At 41.6% G+C, this 23444-nt stretch overlaps 4 protein-coding genes across 12 annotated transcripts in view; 2 read left to right on the top strand and 2 right to left on the bottom strand.

Annotated features, from left to right (window-relative positions):
- nbeal1 (neurobeachin-like 1) overlaps window positions 1-3752 on the top strand; it is a 34718-nt gene extending 30966 nt beyond the window's left edge. For 5 of the 9 annotated variants that reach the window (XM_077512498.1, XM_077512501.1, XM_077512500.1 and 2 more), the window contains 3 exons: window positions 25-186; window positions 296-444; window positions 1565-3752. In XM_077512498.1, the coding sequence (XP_077368624.1) occupies window positions 25-186; window positions 296-444; window positions 1565-1862 (609 nt within the window). In that variant the 3' untranslated portion in view covers window positions 1863-3752. The remainder of the gene's footprint in view (window positions 1-24; window positions 187-295; window positions 445-1564) is intronic. The other 4 variants (XM_077512503.1, XM_077512504.1, XM_077512502.1 and 1 more) reach the window with 1 other exon arrangement.
- A 68-nt stretch (window positions 3753-3820) lies between these two features.
- On the bottom strand, window positions 3821-9448 carry LOC144013517 (uncharacterized). The gene is made up of 8 exons (XM_077512493.1): window positions 8257-9448; window positions 8120-8163; window positions 6570-6767; window positions 6420-6488; window positions 5217-6316; window positions 4994-5131; window positions 4523-4634; window positions 3821-3980 (listed from the first exon to the last, which is right to left on the bottom strand). The coding sequence occupies exons 2-8, from the start codon at window positions 8160-8162 to the stop codon at window positions 3907-3909; spliced, it is 1734 nt and encodes a 577-aa protein (XP_077368619.1). The 5' UTR covers window position 8163; window positions 8257-9448; the 3' UTR covers window positions 3821-3906.
- LOC144013518 (adrenodoxin-like) lies at window positions 8810-12422 on the top strand. The gene is made up of 4 exons (XM_077512494.1): window positions 8810-9303; window positions 11463-11587; window positions 11669-11798; window positions 12000-12422. The coding sequence occupies exons 1-4, from the start codon at window positions 9167-9169 to the stop codon at window positions 12106-12108; spliced, it is 501 nt and encodes a 166-aa protein (XP_077368620.1). The 5' UTR covers window positions 8810-9166; the 3' UTR covers window positions 12109-12422.
- On the bottom strand, window positions 12237-22556 carry LOC144013516 (rho GTPase-activating protein 20-like). The gene is made up of 16 exons (XM_077512492.1): window positions 22513-22556; window positions 22206-22400; window positions 20128-20213; window positions 18736-18909; window positions 18509-18658; window positions 18351-18392; window positions 18196-18280; window positions 18026-18103; window positions 17771-17837; window positions 16554-16733; window positions 15934-16103; window positions 15661-15825; window positions 15319-15431; window positions 15017-15209; window positions 14121-14238; window positions 12237-14024 (listed from the first exon to the last, which is right to left on the bottom strand). Exons 2-16 carry the CDS (start codon window positions 22278-22280, stop codon window positions 13279-13281), a joined length of 2442 nt encoding a protein of 813 aa, XP_077368618.1. The 5' UTR covers window positions 22281-22400; window positions 22513-22556; the 3' UTR covers window positions 12237-13278.
- Window positions 22557-23444: the final 888 nt, after the last annotated feature.

Genomic DNA, 23444 nt, shown 5'->3' with positions numbered 1-23444 from the left:
CCATTTAATGTGTGTGTGCAACAGGATGGTGTAGTGATCATTCACACGGTGCGCAGAGGTCAGTATGTGCGTTGCTTGCGACCGCCGTGCGACAGCTCCTTGCCCCTCTCCATCCTCCACCTGGCCGTGTCCTGGGAGGGTCACCTGTTGGTCCACACCTGCCTGGAGGGCAAAGCAACACTAAAAGTGCATATATTGATTTCCTAAAACATTATATTCTGGAAATTCAGCTTATGGCGTTAGCTCATTTTCCAGCATCTCCTAAATGGTTGGAGGTGTCGCTTTCTTGTTGCAGGATAAAAACGCCCTCCACCTTTACTCTGTTAATGGGAAGCACCTTTGCAGTGAACCTCTGAAGGAACAGATGACCGACATGTGTGTTTCTGGGGAGTTTGTCGTCACTGGCAGCGAGCAAGGCTACTTGTCCATTCGAGACCTTTACAGGTAAATCCAAACCTCAAATCCAACACATGAGTTGAACAGAGGAACACGATCTGTTTGGGGCAATGCTTATTTAAGCTCATCAGCAACTTCTGCAGGAGCCTGATAATGATCCTGATCATTGAATCTGGTGTGTTGGAGTAGAGAAGCTTCCAAAACATGCAGGACTCAGGCCCTCAAGGACCGGATTCTGACACATGTGAAGTAATGCAAAGATAGCTTGCAACACAGATCCCATTTTCAACATTTGTACTTTCCACAAGTATGAAAGACGTTAACCTCTGTAACACCCTAAACTTTGAAATCTAGCAACAGCATAAATGGTGACATTGGACACTTCTATAACAATTTCTCTGAATTTCCATATGTTTTACATGTTGTTAAAAACATTACTGTAGGACAGTTATTACAGTATACTATGTAGATAGAATTACATTGTTCAATTGCACCATTAATCTTCAGTATTTGTTGGCGTGATAATGTTAGTGTTTATTGCATCTGCCTTGTAATGACAGTCACAGTTGCAGCCTGAATCAGAATATGAGATTTCATTGTGCCTTTGTGAAGAATATCTCACTTAGCCTTTGCCGATTTTGACTTTGCCGAGCACGTCACCTGTCAGCCAATCACAGGCAACAGGCATCGTCACATGCATTTGTTGTAGCGGCTTATACTGCGCAAGTGGCTAGAAAATGATGATAATAATAATAATAATAATAATGTGTAGTGTTGTCCGGTCGGTTAGGAACAGAGAATGGATAAACCTGTAAGAAAGAAAAGACTTTGCTGTTACAACAAGTATCCATGGAAAAAGTAAATTTGGTGAGTCACGCTCCTCTTTTGCATTTTATTTTATTTATTTTTTTTGCACTTGTTTTTTTTTTTTTTTTTTTTTTTTTTTTTTATAGGGAAAGAAACAAATTGTGGTTTCTTTAAGGTTTTGTATGAGGTGACATAATAATGGCCTGCAGTAAGGATTAAAGGGAATGTACAAACTTTGTGCATATCGAATCTAATCATAATATACACTGATTTCACGAACATGCAATCTCAGGGTTGCAAGACGGCCCCTCTAACACTGCCGCCCCATGATGATGATGATGATGATTGTGGTTGTGTGCAGCCTGTCGCTGTGCGCGGAGCCGATGGCCATGCGGGTGCCCGTGCGCTGTGTATCCGTCACCAAGGAGCAGAGTAACATCCTGGTGGGCCTCCAGGACGGCAAGCTGATCATCGTGGGCGTGGGCAAGCCGGCCGAGGTAAAGAACTCGCTGAGGAACTACATCGCTCAGAGCCTGGAGGGCTCGCCGCTCATGGCCTCCCCCTTGCTGGCCCCGCTTCGAGCTCGCTCGCCCACTCGCCTACTGCACCAGCGAGACCAGCTGGTGTTCAGCCCCGCCCCTGTCAGCCACAAACCGTAGCCGCTCTAGTCCAGTCCTCGACTCCGCCCCCTTTTCAAGTGTTGATTGGATGTCGATTACCAGAAGTGTCATTACTTTCTAATGTGGAAAAAATCAATCAACACTAACCGCTCCTTCTGCAAGCTATATTCCTGCAGGAGACACTTTATATTAATGCAAGCTGATAATATTGCACTGATGTAGTTTTAGTATGTTGCTACACATATAATGTATTTTGTTGTACATAGCAGAAATCAGTCCAGACAGTAAAGCATGCACACCTTTCACTTTTCGCCTTTTCATAACAAAGTCAATCAACCTTTGATATTTTGATTGTTTCACCACTAATCAAATATTAAGAACTAATCACTCATCGATCATATCCCCTTTCTCTCCTTGTTTCTTTTGACTATACTCCCTCTACTCCTCCTCCTCCATCTTACCCCCTTCCTCCATTTCCTCTACCTGGGCTCATCTCAGCTGCGTTCAGGCCACATCACACGGAAGCTGTGGGGCTCCACCAAGAGGCTGACCAAGATCTCCTCGGGGGACTCGGAGAACATCATCTAGCATGAGCACCGTCCCGGCCCTCACTCTCCCCGACCCCAATCCCCTCCATGATCATCCTCCATTGATGTCAGCTTGCCTCATCCCTGTCTCATCCAAGTGAAATGTGCTAAAGTTTCTTTGCTGTGGACTGACCAAACGGTGCTGGCGCTGAGGTTCAGATCCACAAGAAGCAACACCTCAACACCTCTTCACGTGGTTTGCGTTTGTGTATATTTTCAAGTGACCTTTCTGTCACCCCCTCCATAAGTTTGCCTCGGTTGCAGCGAGGTCGGATGTTGCCTCAAAGAAGACCAAAACATCTCGGCCTTTTCATTTGTCGTCTAGTCGTGAGTTCCGTCTTGTTTCCCAGCAAATGCACGTTTGCAGCCTGTAGCTCGGCATGTGCTCGTGTCAAGTGGCATTTTGGATTGTGAATTGTTAGGGAAGCTTCACGTGGAGCTGTCGTGGAAGCTGATGACACCTCTAGAGATTAACACAATTAGTCTGTTTATTGATTGAATGTTTTTAAGTTACTGTACTAAAACGTGTTTTGTTTTGTTTTGTTTTTATCGGAAAAGTAGCATTTTATCATTTGTTTCTGACGCGGTTTAGGGATTCTCCAAGGGCTCCACCAGATGTTATAGCAATACTTTGTTGGTTATGTTTGTCTTCTTTTGCCGCCTCGCATCATTTCGCCTGCATCCTCCTTGTGTCTTCCTGCAGCCACCCTCTTATCCGACTGTTAGCCATTGTCATTGCTTCAAATATATACGTTTTTTGTTTGTTTTCAATCACACTACACACCCTTTCTGTTAACAGGGTACATATTACGCCAAGTATGTTTTTGTTGATTTGAACACTAAATGCCACAGTGTGAAGAACCTGTGGAGACTCTGTGATCTCGTCACTAAGCCAAAGTGTCCCTCCGACACCTTGATGCAGTTTTTTCATCCAGTGTTTTGATTTTTCTGTTTTTGTTCACTCGGATCTGACGTTGTTGTAAGACTTCCGACAAACGGAGTGCCTTTATCCGAGGGTGGTTCTCATTGTTTTAGTATTCCTAAGAGGAAGTGACTTTAAGACGAACGGCAGACTTGTGTTGTATCTTTGCATCATTTTCTGTGACTGTCACCAAATGGATATGTGTATATCTGTGATTATTTATGAATACAATATAAATATGTAATGTACAGCATGATTTGTATTATTATTTCTGTCTTTATCAAAAGTACTTTTTGCACTTTCCAGGTACTCATATTGTAAGAAATTATTTTAAATTGGCTCCCTAATCTGTACATACTTGCTTTGTAAACACACAAATGGAACATGATCATTAAAGTGTTGTGAGGATTTAGACTGCAAGTGTTCATCATGTGTGTGGCCTTCTCTGCTTGAAGCCTTGTGAAGAAGAGGGAAGACAGACACAGGTGTAAGATGCATTTATGGGTTTTAATACCATTACAATGTGCTGTGGTGTTTTGGAGAAATGTCAAGAGCAAGATGTCACTGTGGAATTTTACGCAGCAATTTGGTACGAGCAGATGGATGCTCTCTTCAAATCGCAGTCAGCGGCTGTCCACCAGCTTTCATCTAAAAGACATGAGACAACTCGTGTCATGCAAAGACTGACTTTGAACCTTAGATTCTCAATACTGTTATCTGACCCAGTATAATTAACCTTTGATTAATAGTGCACATAAAAGTGTGAGGTCATCAAAACTGCCTCAAAGACTTGTTATGCAATTAGAGCAATTAATTTATTAAGGACAGTACAGTTTAAATAACATGCACTTTGGTTTTATTATGCTTGCGAGGATTAAGAGAATGGATGGATAGTGAAATTCTCAAAATTTAGGCAAATGTGCCTTTAGGTACTTAAAATTATATTTATTTCATAGCAAATTGCAACCTGGAGAAATAATTTGGTTGTTTGTTGAAAAAGTAAATTATATGTTGTGGCGTGAACCATAAACTGTTATTTCAGATTATGTGTTTATTTCATTATAACTAATAGCAACGTGATCACGGATTATGTACGTATTTTGTCATACAGTGGTAGGCAAGAACCTGAACTTGACTTTGGTTAAAGAAATATGTTTGATTGCCTGCGTCGGCTATTTCTCATGTCTCACCTATCTTGAACATCTCCACGCAGACAGGCTTGTCCGTGTGGATGTTGGGCTGACCCGGCATCCAGTCGCTGTAATTCATCTCTGAGCCATCGAGCCACGACGCCTGCTGGTTCTGCAGCATTGGAAATTTTATTGGGTCATTGTGTGACATCCAGTCTACAGTCAATATTGTGTCAAATATGTAAAGCCATGTTTGGTTATTTTTGCATGATACTGACTTCACTGTCTGACATCAATCAGCTACAAGAAACATTTACTCAGAAGTCCAATGGTCAATGTTTGAACCAAGGTAAGAATAACACTGTTCTGATAAGTTATCTGATGAGACTAGCATTGAACTCCAATCAAGGCCGCTATGTTCCATTCATAAAAACTGTGACAGCAGACACTTTATATCCCATTAATTGAGGCCAGTCCCTGAGTTTAATGTATTGGTATGTATCCAGCGTTTGGTGGATTAAGGTAACTTGCCTTAACCGTGGCCCCCAGCCACGTCAACTGTGGGCTGCGCTCGCCACCATTGGTTACCATGGAAACCAGGCGGGAGTGAAGGTCGCCACTCGTTACAGACGCCAGCTCAGCGTGTGGGTTATGAGCTTTACACAAATCCTGAAGACAAACCGTGAACGTGCATCATATCGTTTGTACGCAATAAACCACACCACTGAAGTAGGATGGAAGTATAAATTCTCACCTGTGCTTCTTTAAAGGCCAGTGGTGTGGGGTTGAACTCGTAGCACTTTCCATTAATGACCTCCCCTTTGCATGTTTGTGTTTGGAGCCGGGAGGTAGAACGGTCCTGTCCCTCAGTTCCCTGCTTGAAAGCACCTCTAATGATGGAGACTGTAGGTTCGGTTCCCTGTCTGAAACCTTTTGGGAGAGACATGGAAGGTTCGGTTCCCTGTCTGAAACCGTCTGGGAGAGACATGGAAGGTTCGGTTCCCTGTCTGAAACCTTTTGGGAGAGACATGGAAGGTTCGGTTCCCTGTCTGAAACCGTCTGGGAGAGAAATGGAGGGTTCGGTTCCCTGTCTGAAACCTTTTGGGAGAGAAATGGAGGGTTCGGTTCCCTGTCTGAAACCGTCTGGGAGAGAAATGGAGGGTTCGGTTCCCTGTCTGAAACCATCTGGGAGAGAAATGGAGGGTTCGGTTCCCTGTCTGAAACCTTTTGGGAGAGACATGGAAGGTTCGGTTCCCTGTCTGAAACCTTTTGGGAGAGACATGGAAGGATCGGGTCTCTGTCTGAAACCGTCTGGGAGAGAAATGGAGGGTTCGGTTCCCTGTCTGAAACCATCTGGGAGAGAAATGGAGGGTTCGGTTCCCTGTCTGAAACCGTCTGGGAGAGAAATGGAGGGTTCGGTTCCCTGTCTGAAACCATCTGGGAGAGAAATGGAAGGTTCGGTTCCCTGTCTGAAACCATCTGGAATAGCAGCCAAGGGCTTAGCTTCCAGTTTAAAGCCACTGATGATCGGGCTAGTTGGTTCTGTTCCCTGTCTGAAACCATCTGGGATCGACATGGAGGGTTCGGTTCCCTGTCTGAAACCATCTGGGATCGACATGGAAGGTTCGGTTCCCTGTCTGAAACCATCTGGGATCGACTTGAAGGGTTCTGTTCCCTGTCTGAAACCATCTGGGATCGACTTGAAGGGTTCTGTTGCCTGTCTGAAACCATCTGGGATGGACATGGAGGGTTCGGTTCCCTGTCTGAAACCATCTGGAAGGTGAGAAGAAGAGGAGGGTTCCTCAACTCGAACCCAGCCACCTCCATTCCTCTGCGCTGGCACGTCAACAGGGACTGAAAGACATTTGGCAAACACCAAAGACATTTGTCAGATGTTTGTGGGAAAACAAATCTTACTTTACTTTCTACTGACAATTGTCACTGATTGACAAATCACCTTCATCTGCCAGCCAGTGTTTTGTCTCCACCTTACCCGGTCCCTCTTCAACGAGGTTGTGGACGAAACCTACAGTTGAGCACACATTCAGTTAAAGAACACGTAGCTTCCAATTTTGGTGTTGTCCACCTAGCGTATGCTGCTACGTACCTGTCCTCCTGCTCATCTCATTGATGTGGTCCTGCACCAGGCCGTTGTCAAAGAAGCCCTTGGATGGCTCAGTGCCTTGCTTAAAGCCATCAGGAAGATGTCCAAGGATGTCGTTCTGCTGAGAGCCATCAGAAAGCCTGAAGGGCGACGGCGCCTTGGGCAATCCTCTCAGAGGTGCGACGGGTGCAGCTTGCAGTCCTGCGGGAGGAACAACCGCACTTCTTTACAGTTGAACAAATAGGCTACTGTAAACTTCCTAGATAATCGATAGCTTGAAATTAATGGCTGCCAGTTGTGCTACCCTGATGTGGGCCACAATTGTATTTCATCGTGCTATAAATCAATCGTCGCAATCTAATCTCGGCACAGTCGATCAGGAGGTCAATTGCTGTGATTACGTAACTGTACTGCAGGCTACGCTGATCTTGGCTCAATTGTGTCAAACAATCAATTCTGACCATTTCACACATACAGGAAGGCGGAGCAAAGATTCAAGCCCGCAAACTATCGACTGTGAGCCAGACAGGCTAACCCAGTGGTGTCAAACATATGGCCTGCGGGCTATAACTGGTCCAATCTGGTCCCGTGAAGGCAGAACGCAAACTGCTGTTGTTGTTAATTTTGTCCAGATGGCGCATGCATTACCATTTAACACATGCCGTTCTGAAAATTGGCAGTTACACAGATTTTTTTTTTCTCATTTTTGTGGAGAAATGTCAGATTACTCTATCTAGTAAGATAATAAAAAAAAAGAAATAATTTCGATGAAAGTGCTTTAATTATGCGCACACACACAAAAAAAAACTAGAGCTGTCAGACGATTACATTTTTTAATCAGATTAATCACATCTTAGAATTTTGATTAATCATGATTAATCACTGACTTAAAAATGCTTTTTTCCCCAGCATATTTTGCCAGCTAAATTTGAAGCGCACCTGTTTTGTGTTAATTTTTTCCACATTTAATGTTACGAGGACGTCTTCAAAAATGTATATTCACTGCACACGCTCATCCTGCTTTTCCTAATCAATTAATTATTTGCATAATTTAAAATGGGAAAAAATGACCTACGGCATATGTAAACATTTATTAAATGCTTTACTTTAATGCATGTAGTTATGTTTATTGCTCAAACTTGAACAGCTACCTTTAACGTAACCATCTGCTGTCGGCTAAAAAGGATCATCTGCGGTCAAAAATAATAGTGTAATTTGTCTGTGGAAATACAATGATTAATGCGATATTTTTTTGTGATTAATTAATTAGATAACGCTTTAACGTTGACAGCACTAAATAAAAAAATAAAAAAAATAATAATAATAAAAAAAAATTTTTTACCTGTCATTATTAACTTATTTGAGATCAATTTGTGTGAAAGTGGCATCTGTATTAAAATGAGTTTGACACCCCTGTGCTAACCACTTTTACACTATGCTGCCCCAGTACAATAAATACAAGCAGTAGGATTTGCCAAAGACATTTAATTGCTTTCTACAAAACACATACAAATGTAAGAATGTGCTCACATTCACATGCTTTGGTTTCTTACCTGACAGTGTCAGGAGCAGCAGTGGCAGCACTGACTTGAACATCCTGTAACAAGATTCGCACAAATCTAGCTTGTAATTCAACATCTTAAAGTCGTCAGCGTTTCAAAAGCGTGTTTCTCAAAGCGTGTTTCCTCACCTGTGGTGGCAGCAATGAACAGCAAGCGGCTCCCAGATGCAAGAGGCCAAGCATAAATAGACCGTCGCCTGGGTTGTAAACTCCAAAGCAACCAATCCAAGAACAAGTTTTGATTAGCAAATTGGTTATCTTCAATATTACGTGTACTTTGCCCTCAATGCTGATGCAGCAGCAGCTAATAACAGCGGCTTTTCTGTCACATCAAAGTCGTGACAGTCTGCTTCCTTTCTCTGGAAAATATTTACTTTGCCCGCTCATTTTATTATGTGCACCTACATATTCAATATGTTATCCGTGTACTGTAGCTATTATTTTGAGAGTATATATATTATGTAATATACAAAATACCTGTCATAAATAATGATGATGGATAACTGCAATCATAAGAAAGAAATATTGACTAAAATGTAACTGCGCTCTTTATCTTTAAAGCTTGGTAGTTGCCATGGATGGATGGATGGATTTTATTATTATTTTTTTAATTTAATATATATACACCCTAAGTAACGGTTGTTTAACTTTTATTCTGAAACTTTAACCAGAAGTTGACTGGTACCACTCGTTGCCTTAACAGGAAATGCATGAGCTAAACAAACACATACTATGGGAAGCGGTAGTATGTCATCTCTGTAAGCAAGTTTATTTTTGTTTAAACGTTTTGTTTATTTGATAGTTTGAATTTTTCACGTCCCCGTCCATGCTGTGGTTGCTTCGGTGTGGCCACGCCGTCATCGCGCACTGCAGGAAGTAGTCGGTTACGCAATGCGCTTGACACTGACTGAGTGACTCCTGATAGCTTTTAAGTAACTAGCTAGCTTGCTAGCGCGCGAGGTGAGAGAAAGCTCGCGTTGTGTCACGTCGAGCCGTTTCAGTGCCTTCGAGTGGACTGGACATATTGTTCGTGTTCCAAATGGCGTCACTCCTGACAGCGTTCCGAAGAATAGCCCACGCTGGAGTTCGCGAATATGCGCGGAGGGAGGCAGCAAGTTGTGCTGCTTCGGGGCTGACTGGTCGCAGGAGTTTCGTCACCGGCACGCAACCGTTGAGGTAGGTCGGTCGTTCGTTGCACTTTCTGGCAGCGTAAACACCACAATTGTTTGTATAACTACAACCCGGCCCGAAGACATTTTCTCTGCTATTAGTAAATAACATGTTCACACACACTTGCTCACGTCTGCTAACTTGACGCACCGGCTAAAACAAGCGCACTGTCCATTTGTGTCCATCCAGTCTACATAACTACTGGCAAAAAGGATCGAATCGCTTTTGGAGTTGATCATTGGAATGTTTAATGTTGTAGATAAAGCGCAAATCACGTATGTGCCATAAAACATGTTTGAAATTAAAAATACCACATTTATTCCTATAATAAACACTTCAAAAAAAGAAAAAGAAAACAGCAATCAATTGGAAGCAGATTGATGCCTTGACAACGACTACAAGTTGTTAGAAATTTAAATGATTTAATTTTAAATGATTATCCTTAATGTTCCATCATTTTTGGCAGTTGTTATACTATAATAGTGGGTCTTGAGCTATTTACACCAAATAAGAACACTACTAAACTCACTAAATATCAGCATAATGAGTAGAGGAATAGTATTAATCAAAAACGAGGGAGAGGTTTTACTGTTTTTCTAAAATGCACTAAAAATCACTGTCGGTCTAAGCCACTGTAACGTTATACATAGTTTGATAACACTGTGATTAAAGTACTTGAAAAGTAAGAACAAATAAAAATGGGCCTATTATACATGAAAAGTAAAAGAAATTTGTTTGATTTTTTTTATTTTTTTTAAATGAAGCTACTCAAATAATGCATAACAAGATGTACTGAAATAGGTATAAGGTATAAAAAATGTCTTGGATAATTTTTGAAGCCACATTACCATTATGAACAGGTGAGGGTGTACTTAAAAATTGGCCAGCACACCCATTTAATGAAACATTAAACTTAAGTTTAACTTTAATTTCACACTTATTGTTAAAGTTTTACATGTCATTTGGCTTGTATGGAACAATGTCAAACACTGTATTGAACACCCTGGCCTGTACTTTTGTTCTGTGAGTACACGCACGCCTGTCATTGAGTTGCAATTGGCCGAAAGTGTTTTTTTTTTTGTTTTTTTTTTCCCCATCTCATCGCACTCGTGAAAAGCGTTTTGAAAGTAAAAGACTGATTGCATGCTTGATGGTGTTCTACTTGGGAGGTTGGTAGAACCTTGAATTGAGTTTGCGTTGCAAGCTTGCTCATACCAGCTCAAGGCTGCAGCCATCCATCTTTCTTTCTTCTTTTTTTGGCGGGTTACAAGGCTATCAAGCAGCTTGTTTCTTATCCTCCCACCCAGAGTGATTAAGCGTTTACTTGCTTAAATCTTGGCATGTTTTGCCTTAAAAGGTCCATTGGTGCAGGTGAGAGTCTGACTATGGCTGATTATAAGCATTTAGTCAGATGGCTTCACCATCATAGTTACTGAAAGGTCATTGAGTTGAATACGCACAAGAAAAAAAGAAGAAAAAAAAAGTCTAGAAAAACTGAACGGAATTGTGTTGCTGTATATTCCGCACTATAAGGCGCACTGCATTATAAGGCGCACCTTCAATGAATCCATCCATCCATTTTCTTGACCGCTTATTCCTCACAAGGGTCGCGGGGGCTGCTGGCGCCTATCTCAGCTGGCTCTGGGCAGTAGGCGGGGGACACCCTGGACTGGTTGCCAACCAATCGCAGCCTTCAATGAATGACATATTTTAAAACTTTTTCCATATATAAGGTGCTACAGTAGAGGCTGGGGTTACATTATGCATCCATTAGATGGTGCTGCGCTAAAGGGAATGTCAACAAAAAAGTAGATAGGTCAGTCAAACTTTATTAATAGATTACAAATCAGCTTTCTGACTCCATTCACTCCCAAAATGAATAAACAGCCATTTTATTATTTTCTCTGAGGTAAAGTATTAGTATTAGCTAGCAATCCAAGATGGCGGGATCTTCTGCGCATGCGCGTCACCGATCGTGCAGGGTCACCGATAGCGTCCTGACAGCGAGACCTGTTGCGGCTCAATATTGATCCATATATAAGGCGCACTTGATTATAAGGCGCATGGTCAGCTTTTGAAAAAATTGAAGGCTTTTAGGTGCGCCTTATAGTCGTAAAAATACGGTACTTGGTAGTGATGTGCTCACTGGTTCACTTCCCGTGCAGGTCGGACAACAAGGTGACAGTCCACTTCATCAACAGGGACGGCGAGAAGATAACGGTAGAAGGGTCTCCAGGCGACTCGCTGCTCGACGTTGTCATTAATGAAGATCTCGACTTTGACGGCTTTGGTTTGTAAACGGACAAACGTTATCCGCTGCTCGCTATATACAGTAAGGGCCCACTTTGAAGTCAAGTGTGTTTGGCCGCAGGCGCATGTGAGGGGACGCTGGCGTGCTCCACCTGCCATCTCATCTTCGACGAGGATGTGTACAAAAAACTGGGCCCCGTCACGGACGAGGAAATGGACATGTTGGACTTGGCGTACGGCCTGACGGAGACGTAAGGACACGCTTGGTGCTCATAAGACCTCTGCAAGTCGTTAATTTCAAAATAGTTTTGTCATTGACAGTGACTGTTGAATATTTGATAGCTCAAACACGGACGCTACAAGCATTGAGATGTTGCAAGCATTTGTGGATCCCAAAAATCCACAAGTATCTTCCAAATGAACTGCCTGACTGTGTCTCCTTTCCCTCATAGATCGCGTCTGGGTTGCCAGATCTGTCTGAGCAGGTCACTGCAGGGCATGGTGGCCCGCGTTCCAGAGAGCGTAGCAGACATCCGTCAAAGCCAAGATGGCTCCTCTTAGCCACTTTTTGGTGGGAGTCGCTGCCTAAACCGACATTTGTAGTCTGCAATGGACTGTTAAGACAAACAAACACTGTTGCACGTCGACGGACTGATAAGATCAAAATGGCAAAACAGAATGTGACCGACTTGTTAGCAAAGCCGCGCAGCAAGTATATTTTATTGTAATTCTGTCATGTATCATTATGTCCACATTTTGACATTTTTTATGTAACCATACAATTTTATCATGTGATTGTACATAGCTAGAACACATCTGTGTATAGGGAAAGCAGATAATAATTATGATAATAAAAAAAAGTAACCTTTCTAATAGCATGGTGAGGTGCATTGCTTGTATTCTTACTAAGGAACTTGAAGGGCAGTGATGAAGCATAACTCTCACAATATTGCCACACCTTGAGGTGATACAACGAGTGTTGACGATTATCATGGCCAATGACTGACAATGGTTTTAGTTAGTATGTCCCAGTAGTACAGCAATTGCAGCAATGTCATTGAAGGGGCCAAAGTGAGATTTTAAACTGTTTTTTAACACCCATTTAAGGGGAAGTCAAGTCAAAAATCTTCTTCAACGCAGCCCCACCAATCTATGCACGATATTCTGATTCATTTTGCCACTTGTCGAGTGAAAATGATATCACAGTTGCTCAAGGTGCGACTGTCACATGACCAAACTCGGGAAGCAGGTGAGCCATGATTGGTCATCACATGATGAGCCCTGAGCAACTGTGAGGTCATTTTCAGTTGGCAGCAAATGGCAACATGGCTGCACCGTGAGATGGATTCTACAAATGCAATGTTAATCAGAATGCTGTGTTTGGAATTGTGGGGGTGCACAGAACGTAATTAAAACAGTTCAATTTGGCTTTAACATTTTTCCGAGCACATAAAGAAGAGTTGCTGTTGCTGTTGCTGCGCAGACAAAACAGGAGAGACAACGGAAGCGTGAAAGTGCTTTGTAGCGAGATGTCCACCAGGTGGCGTATTCACACTTTCACGGTAAAGGAGCAACTCATTTCTACTTCACATTTAAAGGGTTAACTATATCACATGACCACTGTTGCCCCGATAGTTGATCCAGCTGTTTGTTAACTCAACCGTATTCTGAAACCTGTAGATATAGATGCTCAAGCTACTTTTAGCAAGTGACTTTAGCATGCCAAATGTGCTAATATTCATCAGTGGTGGGTGTGTTATATGCACTGGAGCCCGAGTTCTTCTCCAAGTTCTCTTGTTGAGTTAAAGACAATCTGCGGTCTTTCCTGAGCCAAGAGTTGGGATGGAAGCTCCTGCAGCTCTTCAACGTACCCCATTTAACATGCTCTTTGGCTGGACACGCTTTGCGACTTGTCTCCTGTCCGCCCGAAGCTAAAGCGCAGCTCACGGTGATGGATTTGGAAGTAGCGCATGCTTGTGTTGGTGCAGGGGAGGTGGGGTTTGAAGACAGGCTGGAGGAGCTGGTCTCCATGACCGCCAGTGACCTTCTGTACCTGTGGTGAAGCCCCGACTTTGAGGCCCGCTCGCCTTTGTCGTCGTCGTCATCCTCGCCAGTGAGACCATCCGTGCTACCGGAGAAGCTTGGCTGAATCTTCGCCACGTGCACCAATGCCGGCTCAGAACGCCGACGCTGCCTGTGGATGCTGTGCGGGGAAACGGAGTCCAGGGTGGACGAGGAGGGGTCCCCCGTGGGTGCGTCTTGGATCTGCCCGCTTCCCCTCAGCACCTGCCAGTTAGCGTGCCGCGCGTCTGCCTCGTTGTCCTGCTCGTAGTCGCTGAAGGTGAGGACCGAGTCCAGACTGCCTGGTTTGGATCGGAGACGTCTGCCGCAAAAACTCGGCGAGCCGCCGCTGCTGGTATCCAGCTCGTTCTCTAGACTGTCATAGGATGAGTCCGTCAAAGGGTACATCCACTTGTCTGCAAGCCGGGGAAATGTGACAAAACAGTGTGAGTGACCGTCGCAAAAACATTTTCAAGATAAGATTTTCCAGACACAAGATGATGAGTACGTACCGCAGAGTCCTGTCTCCTGCGTGTCGAATCTCCGTGGTGAGCCTCCAAACAGGGAGGAGGGCTCCTCTCCCACAATCTGCTGGCAGTGTTCGATCATGAATTTCACCAAGTCACAAACCTGCAGCAAACCACACAAACACTTAATTGAGTTTTCAAGTTACATACACACGATTCATTTTCTACTTAGGTACAGAAGTCATAAGTTCGGGTTATGAGAATAAATACTTGTAGTAACTTTAGTGCTGACTTAATTCAGTTAAGTTACTTTCATAGTTTATTTTAGTGGTGACAAGTCACTAGCACAACAATTATTGTTGTAGTTAGTTTCAAAATATGTACCAAAACTAATTACATCGTAGCGAAGTGGCATTTCTTTAGCGATGCCCTGTGAAAAAAAATATTTTAAAATATTTACAAAAACGCATGGGGTGATCTAAAACGTAGAGGATAAAATCACTACCACACATTAACAGAAGCCCAGAGGTGTCAATTGAGAAGGAATTCATGGCTATGCATCCTGTATTTATAAAATGCATTTTCCAAAGTGAAAACAGAAGACCCTGCCTATAACTACATTCACAAATTTGTCCTTGGGTCATCCGTAGCAGGAAGATGGCGACGAAACATAGCAGTTCTAGTATGGTGAGACTACAGCCGTGTAATATTATTAGTGATTACTAGTCTCTTTTTTTTTTTTTTTTTTTTTTTTTAATATATTTAAATGAATGAATTATTAGTTGACCACTAGATGGTGTTGGGATCACTGAATGTCCCTCATTCTTGAACTCATTCTTCCAAAAACAATTCAGTATTTTATCTGGTCGGAAAAAATGTAATCTAAACCCAAATATCCGCAGCTCCGACAGCTGAACGTCTTCGGCCATCCGCTCACTTACCTTCTTGGTTCCTTCGTTTTCTGCCTCGGGGCTGCACAGTGCCCCGGGAGGCCAGAGCATGCTGGGAGCGATGCACACCGCCAGGTTGAAGGCGGTCATCTGGTTCTCGCGGGAGTTGCCTCGGATGGCGTGCAGCACGGCCAGCACGTAGCGTAGCAACACGGCGTTGTCTTTGGGCAGCCGACTCGTCACCCTGCAGGAGGACAAGCAACTTTTTCTATTTGCTGCTGCGACATTTGACATTAATCTTCACGTGCAAAAAATGTCAAGAAATTCGCCAATTGGTCAATGGTTTATCACACCGTTGTATCTCTTGAACCCGCTCGTCCTCCCCCTCGTCATCGGCCAGCGCGTCCATCCACTCTTCATGCAGCTCACAACATAACAGGCTGCCGGGGATGTTGCGAAGGAAGTCCTGGGAAACATTGAAGAGCTATTCAGTGGCCAACAGTGAGGAAAGATGACATTTTGCACCATAATCGGGTCAAAGAAAGTAATGGAAACACCCGAGTGCTTGCCAATTAACAACAACAAGGATTAGAATGCAGATTAAGGACTCTATGAACATGTTGTCCTGCTAATGTGGATGTGCGGGAGGATATTAAAGCCCATCTGAAAGATGTGGGTCATCATGACAAGCCTACTTTGAAGACGCCGGCGATGATGAAGATGTGGTCCCGTGTGAGCGGGAGAAGGAACTCGCCGGCGTCCAGCGAGTCGCGCAGCTCCCGGACGGCCCGAGCGCCCGCCGGGCGCCGAAAGATCCCCCGCGTCCACGGGCCCTCGTGATACAGCAGCGTCAGCATGTCCTGGCAAGGGAGAGTGGCCATGTTAAAAATCAGGGTGGCTAAAGATTGCGAAAATATCCGGTAAATGTCCAGAAACTTGACAGGAAAATGAAGCTGGGGAACGCCCACCATCACGGGCTTTGGCAGAGCATCTTCAACACACACGGCGCTGAGGGGCCGCCCGAACAAGCAACCCTGAGAAGCGGTGCCCGTGGATGACGCCATCTGAGGGGAGGAACCTCGCAGAAAGGCCCAAGTGATGAGTGAGCGTCTCCTTTTTAGCGGCTTCTGGGGGAACTCTGACACAAGAGGGAATTTTCATATACCGTATTTTTCGGATTATAAGTCGCAGTTTTTTTTCATAGTTTGGCCGGGGGTGCGATTTATACTCTAGTGCGACTTATGTGTGAAATTAACACATTATTATATCATTACACATGTTATTTTCACACTAAACCGCAAGAGGGCGCTCTAGGCCTGTGTTGATAAGTTCAACATTGCCGGTATTTTTATTTTAAATTGCCTTTCAAGATGACATGTATGTTTTTGGTGTTGGATTTCACCAAATAAATTTCCCCCAAAAATGTGACTTATACTCCAGTGCGACTTATGTATGTTTTTTCCTTCTTAATTATGCATTTTTGGCTGGTTCGACTTATAATCCGGAGCGACGTATAAACCGAAAAATACGTTAGTGTTAGTGTGGCTGTACCAGCTGAAGTTCGGTAATGCCGTGCAACTGAGCTGACCTGTGGCCACCTGCGGTTGAAGCGTTTCGTCAGGGCGGGCTTTCAGGATGAATTGGCAGCGCTTGTGCACCTGCAGCTGCTCCGACTGCAACGCCCAGTCTCCGTCCTCGGGCGCCCTAGCGCTGTGGGTCAACGTTTGTCGCACGTGACTCATGTGGATACTGAAGGGGAACTCGTGACCTGAGACAAAGGACAACTGGGATTAGGTTGTTCTTCATGCACGTTATATTTTTCAAGCTTGAAGCGCATGTCACAGTCTTCCACAGACACTGAGCCATATAGTGGCGTCACTTTTTTTATTTTTTATTTTATTTACTCGTGACTGCCGCCTCTGGCCTAAAGCACAACTGCAGCCTCTGTGTAAAGTTCGTGCTTTTAAGATAAACATTTTCAACTCCACAATGCAACTTTAAGATTCGCTTATATCCAACTGTCTAACACAGAGCCACATCTACAAATTTGTAAGGCGAACAGCTATTTAAGTTAACTAAAATGAACGAAACAACTAAAATTAAAAAATGTGTTAATGAAATAAAATAAAAACGAAAATGCTTTTACAAAAAAAACTGACTGACACAACAATTTATGTTTATAAAACTAACTAAAACTATAATTAAAGCAAAAATGTCCTTCGTTTTCATCTTTGGTAATTAATTTAATGCATGAGCCTTTGGGGTTGATTTTAAGTAGATTTATTTTTATATTAACCGGAATAAGGACATTTGAAAGTGTGTCACACAGAAGTGACGTCATCTCACAGCAGCCAATAGAAAAGAACCTTCAGATGATGTCACTCGCATGGTGTTTTTTGAATATTGTGCACAAGTAATACACGCTTAAAAAAAAAGAAAAAAAAACTAATACTGAAACTAACTAAAAATAAACTGAAACTAAGCATTTATTAAATAACTAAAACTAATAAAAACTAACAAAACCACCCTGAATTTGAATTAAAACTAACTAAATAAAAAAAAATAAAAAAAATCCTAAACAAAATTAAAACTAACTAAAATGAAAAATTCCAAAACTATAATAACCCTGAAGGCGACAGATAAAACATGAAGGGGAAAATGTATTAAAGCACAATAAATACAAAGTTGATAAGCCAACAAATTTTGCTATGTTATTTTGTTCATTTTCAAGTTTCAAGAAGCAGAAAACAAATTCTGCATTGAGCTAAACTAAGCGATGGAAATGAAGTAAACCTCGAGACTAACCAATGAGCGGGTAGGGCGTATTTTCCCTCTTGGAGAGGATCCACAACTGGTAGTCCTTCACGTTACCCTGAACACAAGAACAAAGTCAGTCATGCCACAAATATACACTGCTCAAAAAAAAAAAAAAAAAGGAAACACTTTGGTTCTTTATTTAGATTTTTTGAGCAGTAAATATTTTTAAATAATATGTCATCTTTGAAATATTAGACAGGACGTAATTGCATCAGTGAAGATCCAACTCGTGATGTTACTCACAATGATGCTAAACTGCTGCAGAGCCAGTCGGATCACCTCATTGGTCGAATCAGAGTTGCTGACAGGCAAAGTCTTAGTCTAAATGGTGGAAGAGGATCACATCCTATTAGTGATAAAAAAAATTAAAAAAAAGGTAAATGAACATATTTTGTTTTTCGACGTCTGCTTACAACAGCGTAAGTGTTAAGTCCCTTCCCATACACTCTGAGAGGGATGGTTTTCGGTTCTTCCTTCTCTTTTTCCTCTTTGATGCGACTGTAGAGAAGATGAAAAAGTTTCGTTCCCACTTCTAGGCAAACGCGTACGACATTCAAGACAAGCTCACCTTTTCAGGAGCGACAACCATTTCTCTTTTTCTTCCGCTGAGCTGACAAGTCAAACAAAACTTGCAGCGTGAATATTCAAAGTTTTTCACAAATAATACCTGATGTGCAGCACGAGCTCTGATGGGCATGTTTCTTATTTGTCAAGTGTGTGTTTCACCTGAATGTTGCAACAGAGTTGCAGGTGGGCCACCCAATGACAAAGCTCCTCTCGGGGCAGGTGCTTCCCTCACACACCTCCTCCATGCAACCTGCTGTCCACATTTCACAGACGCGCGCATGGGCCTTCTGCTTGAATTGGTTGGCTGACCTGACGCAACGTAAACGGAGCATGAATGTGAACATCTTGCCTTCGACAGGCACTGAAACGCGAAAAACAACGCTCACTTGGCTTTGGCGATCACCAGGATGTCGGTGAAGAGGAAGAGGTGTCGATCTTGAGTCTGCATGCCAGTTTTCAACTGAGCGTGTCCATGTAGGAGAAACAACCTGTCGGCCGCTCTCAGGCAGGACTGGACCAACGAGCACGTCTCCGGGAACACGGGAACCGGGAGGCTCTCTCTGGAAGAGCCCAACATTTGCTAGCTGAGGCTTTGCAGGTTTTGTAAGCACAATATTCCCTTGCTGACAAGTCTTTTTGTCCCCAACTGCAGTTTAGTACCAGTCTAGCCCAGGGGTCTGCAACCTGCAGCTCTGGAGCCATGTGTGGCTTTTTAGTCCCTCTCCTGTGGCTCTGTGTGGATCACTAAATAAAATTAGTAGAAATTATGTTTTTTTTTGTTTTTTTAATTTATTTTTAATTTTTAGATAGACTTGTGTTTTTAATGATTGATTGATTTGATTTAGATAAGAAATGAGTAATTAAATATTAAAAAATAGTCAGAGTCCAAATTTTTACGTTGTCAACAAAAGAGAGATGAAAGGTAGAAGAAAAAGTTTTGTTTTTTTTTTTAATCAAAAAGTGACCATAAAATGTCCAAAAAGGACGGGCAAAATCAGAGAGTGTATCAGAAAATGTCTGTGAAATTGCTAAAAAGTCACAGAATTTAAAAAAAAAAAAAAAAAAGGCAGAAAAGAAAATGTTCAAAAAGTAACCATGAAATGTTCAAGAACAAAAGACGAAATCCCCCAAAAATTACCATAAATTATCTTTGGAATTGCATTAAAAAAAAAAAAAAAAATCTGATAATTTATATTAAAAAAAAATAAAAAGTCAGGAAAAAAGTTCCAAAAAAATTAGAAACTATTCAAAAGCAAAAAAGAACTCCCAAAAGTTACCATAAAAATATCTTTGGAATTGCCAAAAAACAAACAAACAAAAAAAAAAATCTAACTATAAACTGTCCAAAAATAAAAGAAGATATTATTATTATTTAAAAAATTAGATATTAAAAAGATATTACAAGATATATAAGAAATATAAAAATATATTATTTAAAAAAAAAATTAAAAGATATTATTTAAAAAAAAGAATAATTAATGATATTCATTTATGTAAGTGGTTTCTACCAGTTATAACATTTTATTTCTATAAATTTCTGACATTTTTGAATGATAACTTTCACCACATTCCTGCTGGGCTACTCATGTGGTCCTTTGAGGCATCAGGTTGTTGACCCCTGGCGTACATTGTACCACTAGCGTAATTGTTTTCCGAGCCTGTGGAAAACTACATTTTGCTAAAAATAAGGGCCAAAATTGTCATCATGTTGATCAAAATTGAAGAATGAAATAGTGTTGAGATCTCAAGTCACCTCCTGTGCGTGGAAAGGTTTTTACCTGGAAAGTGTCTTGGACCTGGAGAGAGCTTTTCTGATGACGAGGGAGGGTGCGGACTGACATCGAAGACTTTGGGACTTCACTCGCTACAAGAGAGACAAATGTAAACAACACTGCGTTGAAGGACTTGATATGGTTGGCTCGTTACTGGAAGATTCAAAATCCAACAGCAGCCGTGTTTTTGTTCTCATGTGTTTGTGTGTGCCTATGATGCCGCAAACAAATGCCTTTGCCTTTGTAAAAGAGACCCTCACTACACTGATGAGGGTGGGTGCACATTCACTCCCAGCCATTTTCACAGAAGCAGTCCCGTTCGCTCCCGGCTGTTTTACTGGATTTTGACTGATTTTGCAAGGCCCACAGAATATTGTGTTCTATTGCTATAAAAGCATGGAACCTACCAAAAGAAAGATTAAAGTCTCTTCTTTCATCAGGGAAAAAAAGTTTCTATCTGGTTCCGTTTTGCAGCAATTAGCATTAGAAGAGAGCTAAGTTTCATCAGTTTTCACAAATCTATTTAAAATTGTAAGTAATTGAGCTTTTTTTCTACATGGCCCTGCTTGATCTCCTTTGCTCTGCTGCCACCTGCTGGCCGTTTGTGTAATAACTACCATTTCTGCAACCGTTCTTTGCAGTTGAGAGGCTGCATCAAAGCCTTCTGTATGCTCTAGCATAAAAAACAAACAAACAAACAAACAAACGTATAAATACGTCTTTGGGACACCTATAACATAAAAAAAACAACGTATTTATATGTTATTGGGAGTAAATGAGTTAAGTGCACCGTTTGGTCCTTTGTGCTAAGAACTCCATATCGTAACATTTATAGACCATAACAACAAACCAGGAGTATTGTGCAAAACTTGCTCTAGCATAAAAAAAAAAATAATAAAAAAAAACGTATAAATACGTCTTTGGGACACTTAGAATATAAAAAAAAACATATTTATACGTTATTGGGAGTAAATGAGTTAAGAACGGCGGCCTCAGGCACTGGCTACCTGTTGCCCCTTTGACCAACACTTTACTGCAAATACGCCACAAATGCATTACTATTGTCAATCACAATAATGGTCCAGTCAGCCTCTTTTATCCTGGCTCAAGGTTCTCCAATTCTGAATTAATCGGCCACACATTTGGTGCATTCTAATACTGTGTAATACTGTTGATCCAGCTGAGTCACGCGGGAGACAAACATTCCTCACACTTGCACACCCTAAATTTGGTGCAAAATTTAGTTTAACGTCTCAACTTTTTTGGGGTGAAAAATGACAAAATGGGCTTTGGTGTGTTATAGTATGTGCAGCATGCACTTGAAAAAAAAAAAAAAAAAGAAGAAAAAACAGACCAACTGGAAAGCAGATTTGGCCATGCGACAAAGTGTGTCATGCCACAGGCTGTGCACATACTGAACATTTGTAGAGATTTATGGACTCATTCAAATATGCATCAATCTGAATGTCATTTAAATTTTGATCAATCTTTATAAATCACCCATCCGTTCATTTTCTATAATCTATACCTCCTGCCCTCATTAGGATCACTTTGGAACACCTTGAATAATAAATACTATTAATTTTGTGTTACCAATATAAGAGCTGTTGGTATGCTTGTGTCTTAGAATTATTGATATGTGCCATTTGTGGACTTGTTTTGTTTCTAGTTTGCTTTTACCCAAGCTGGTATTGTTATTTTTTTTATTACCATTGGTGGTATGAGCTGTTGATGTCATGTTACTTAATTAACATATTGATTGTAAACACATAGTTTTTCAGTATTATGACAACCGCTGTTGGTTAGTGCAAGTTTATAGGAAAGTAACTAAATTTGTTTTGATACTAATGATATTGGGGGTGGGACTTAATAAGTTTTTCTTCCTCCCACTCCTTTTCAGGCTAGGTTTATTAAAATTTGTCTAGAAAAATTGATATATTGTTAATGTTGCTTATTGCCTGAAATAAATGAACAAATGAATGAATGAATGAATTTTGGCATTTAACAATAAACAGATCATACTTTTCATTGGACAACAACAAAATTGTAAAAAAATAAAAATAAAAAAATAAAAAAATATCTACCCGTCTGTTGTCACTTTGTCCCGCATCCTGGCTCAGTCGCCGGTCCTGTTGAAGTTGCGGAGACATGTTATCCATCCAGCCTCCAGACGTCTGCAAGATCAGAGTCCAGCTGTCCTCACACAATCTAATCTCATTAATGCGATCCGGGAGGACAAAAACATCTCAGTGCATTGGAAGTTGCAAGAAACTTTCAGCCTGTCGATTTAAGTGACACACATACACACAGAAATATATAAGATATAATAATCAAAATTCTAAATGATCAGAGCCTCCTCGATGAGGAAAGGTGCAAGAGGCGCAAACCCACATGCGTCTGGTCTTTGTGGATTAGCCACCTCTTAATGCGTCGACACTCATTGTAGAGGCGGTGCCTGAACGCAGGCAGGAAAAAGTTTCCTCTATTTTTAGAAGTTGCTCACACTTTGTTCGAGCAAGAGAGTAATCAACCGTTAACTATTGGCATGTCGCTTTGCATTCTGACAGATAAACACATTAAGGTGGCGAGCTGGGCAAAAGCATTCAATATCACTGTGCTGCATAACTATGCATATGACCAGTGGCGGTAAGCAGAAAAGCATAAATACTGTTCTTCAACAGTAAGAAGATAATATTTTGTCTATAATTACTGTGATGTCATTATTTTTCATGAACAATTAATACCTTTAACTCATTCACTGCCTTTGACAAGTATACTTGTCAATTGTATTTTTTAGAGCGGTGCTAAATGGGGGCGAATCTGAGCATGCGCCACTGTAAATATCAAACTTGGAAACAACTTTACTGATGCCCAACCACCGGTAGATGACATCATTGCCCCATTTTATAGGAAATAAACACAGTTTCAGAGTCCATGGGAGAAATGGCTGTATTTTGGCAAACATACATTTTTATGCTGTCAATTATAAAAGAACGGGACGGGACAAAAAGTAGGGAGTCTATTCTGTTATTTGGTAGATTCGGTTTATATATAATTATTGAATGTAATATCACGTGAGTATTGGAAATGTAAAAATTTTCTATAATGACTGGCAGTGAATGAGTTAAAAACTAATTTTGCCACTTGCTGTCGACTGAATATGACATAACCTGTGCTGAGGTAGCAGGAAATAAACAATCATGGCTGTTTGCTGACCAATCCCAGAAAACAGGTGAGCCATGATTGGTCGTTACACATTTCTTAGCACAGGTGATGTCATCTTCCGTCGACAGAAAGTGGAAACATTTGTTTCTAAAGGTATT

This window comes from Festucalex cinctus, chromosome 2 (genome assembly GCF_051991245.1).
Source record: "Festucalex cinctus isolate MCC-2025b chromosome 2, RoL_Fcin_1.0, whole genome shotgun sequence".
In the NCBI taxonomy this organism is placed as follows: Eukaryota; Metazoa; Chordata; class Actinopteri; order Syngnathiformes; family Syngnathidae; genus Festucalex; species Festucalex cinctus.
The sequence above is the reverse complement of the archived record's forward strand: the minus strand, read 5'-3'. Positions and strand labels throughout refer to the sequence as shown.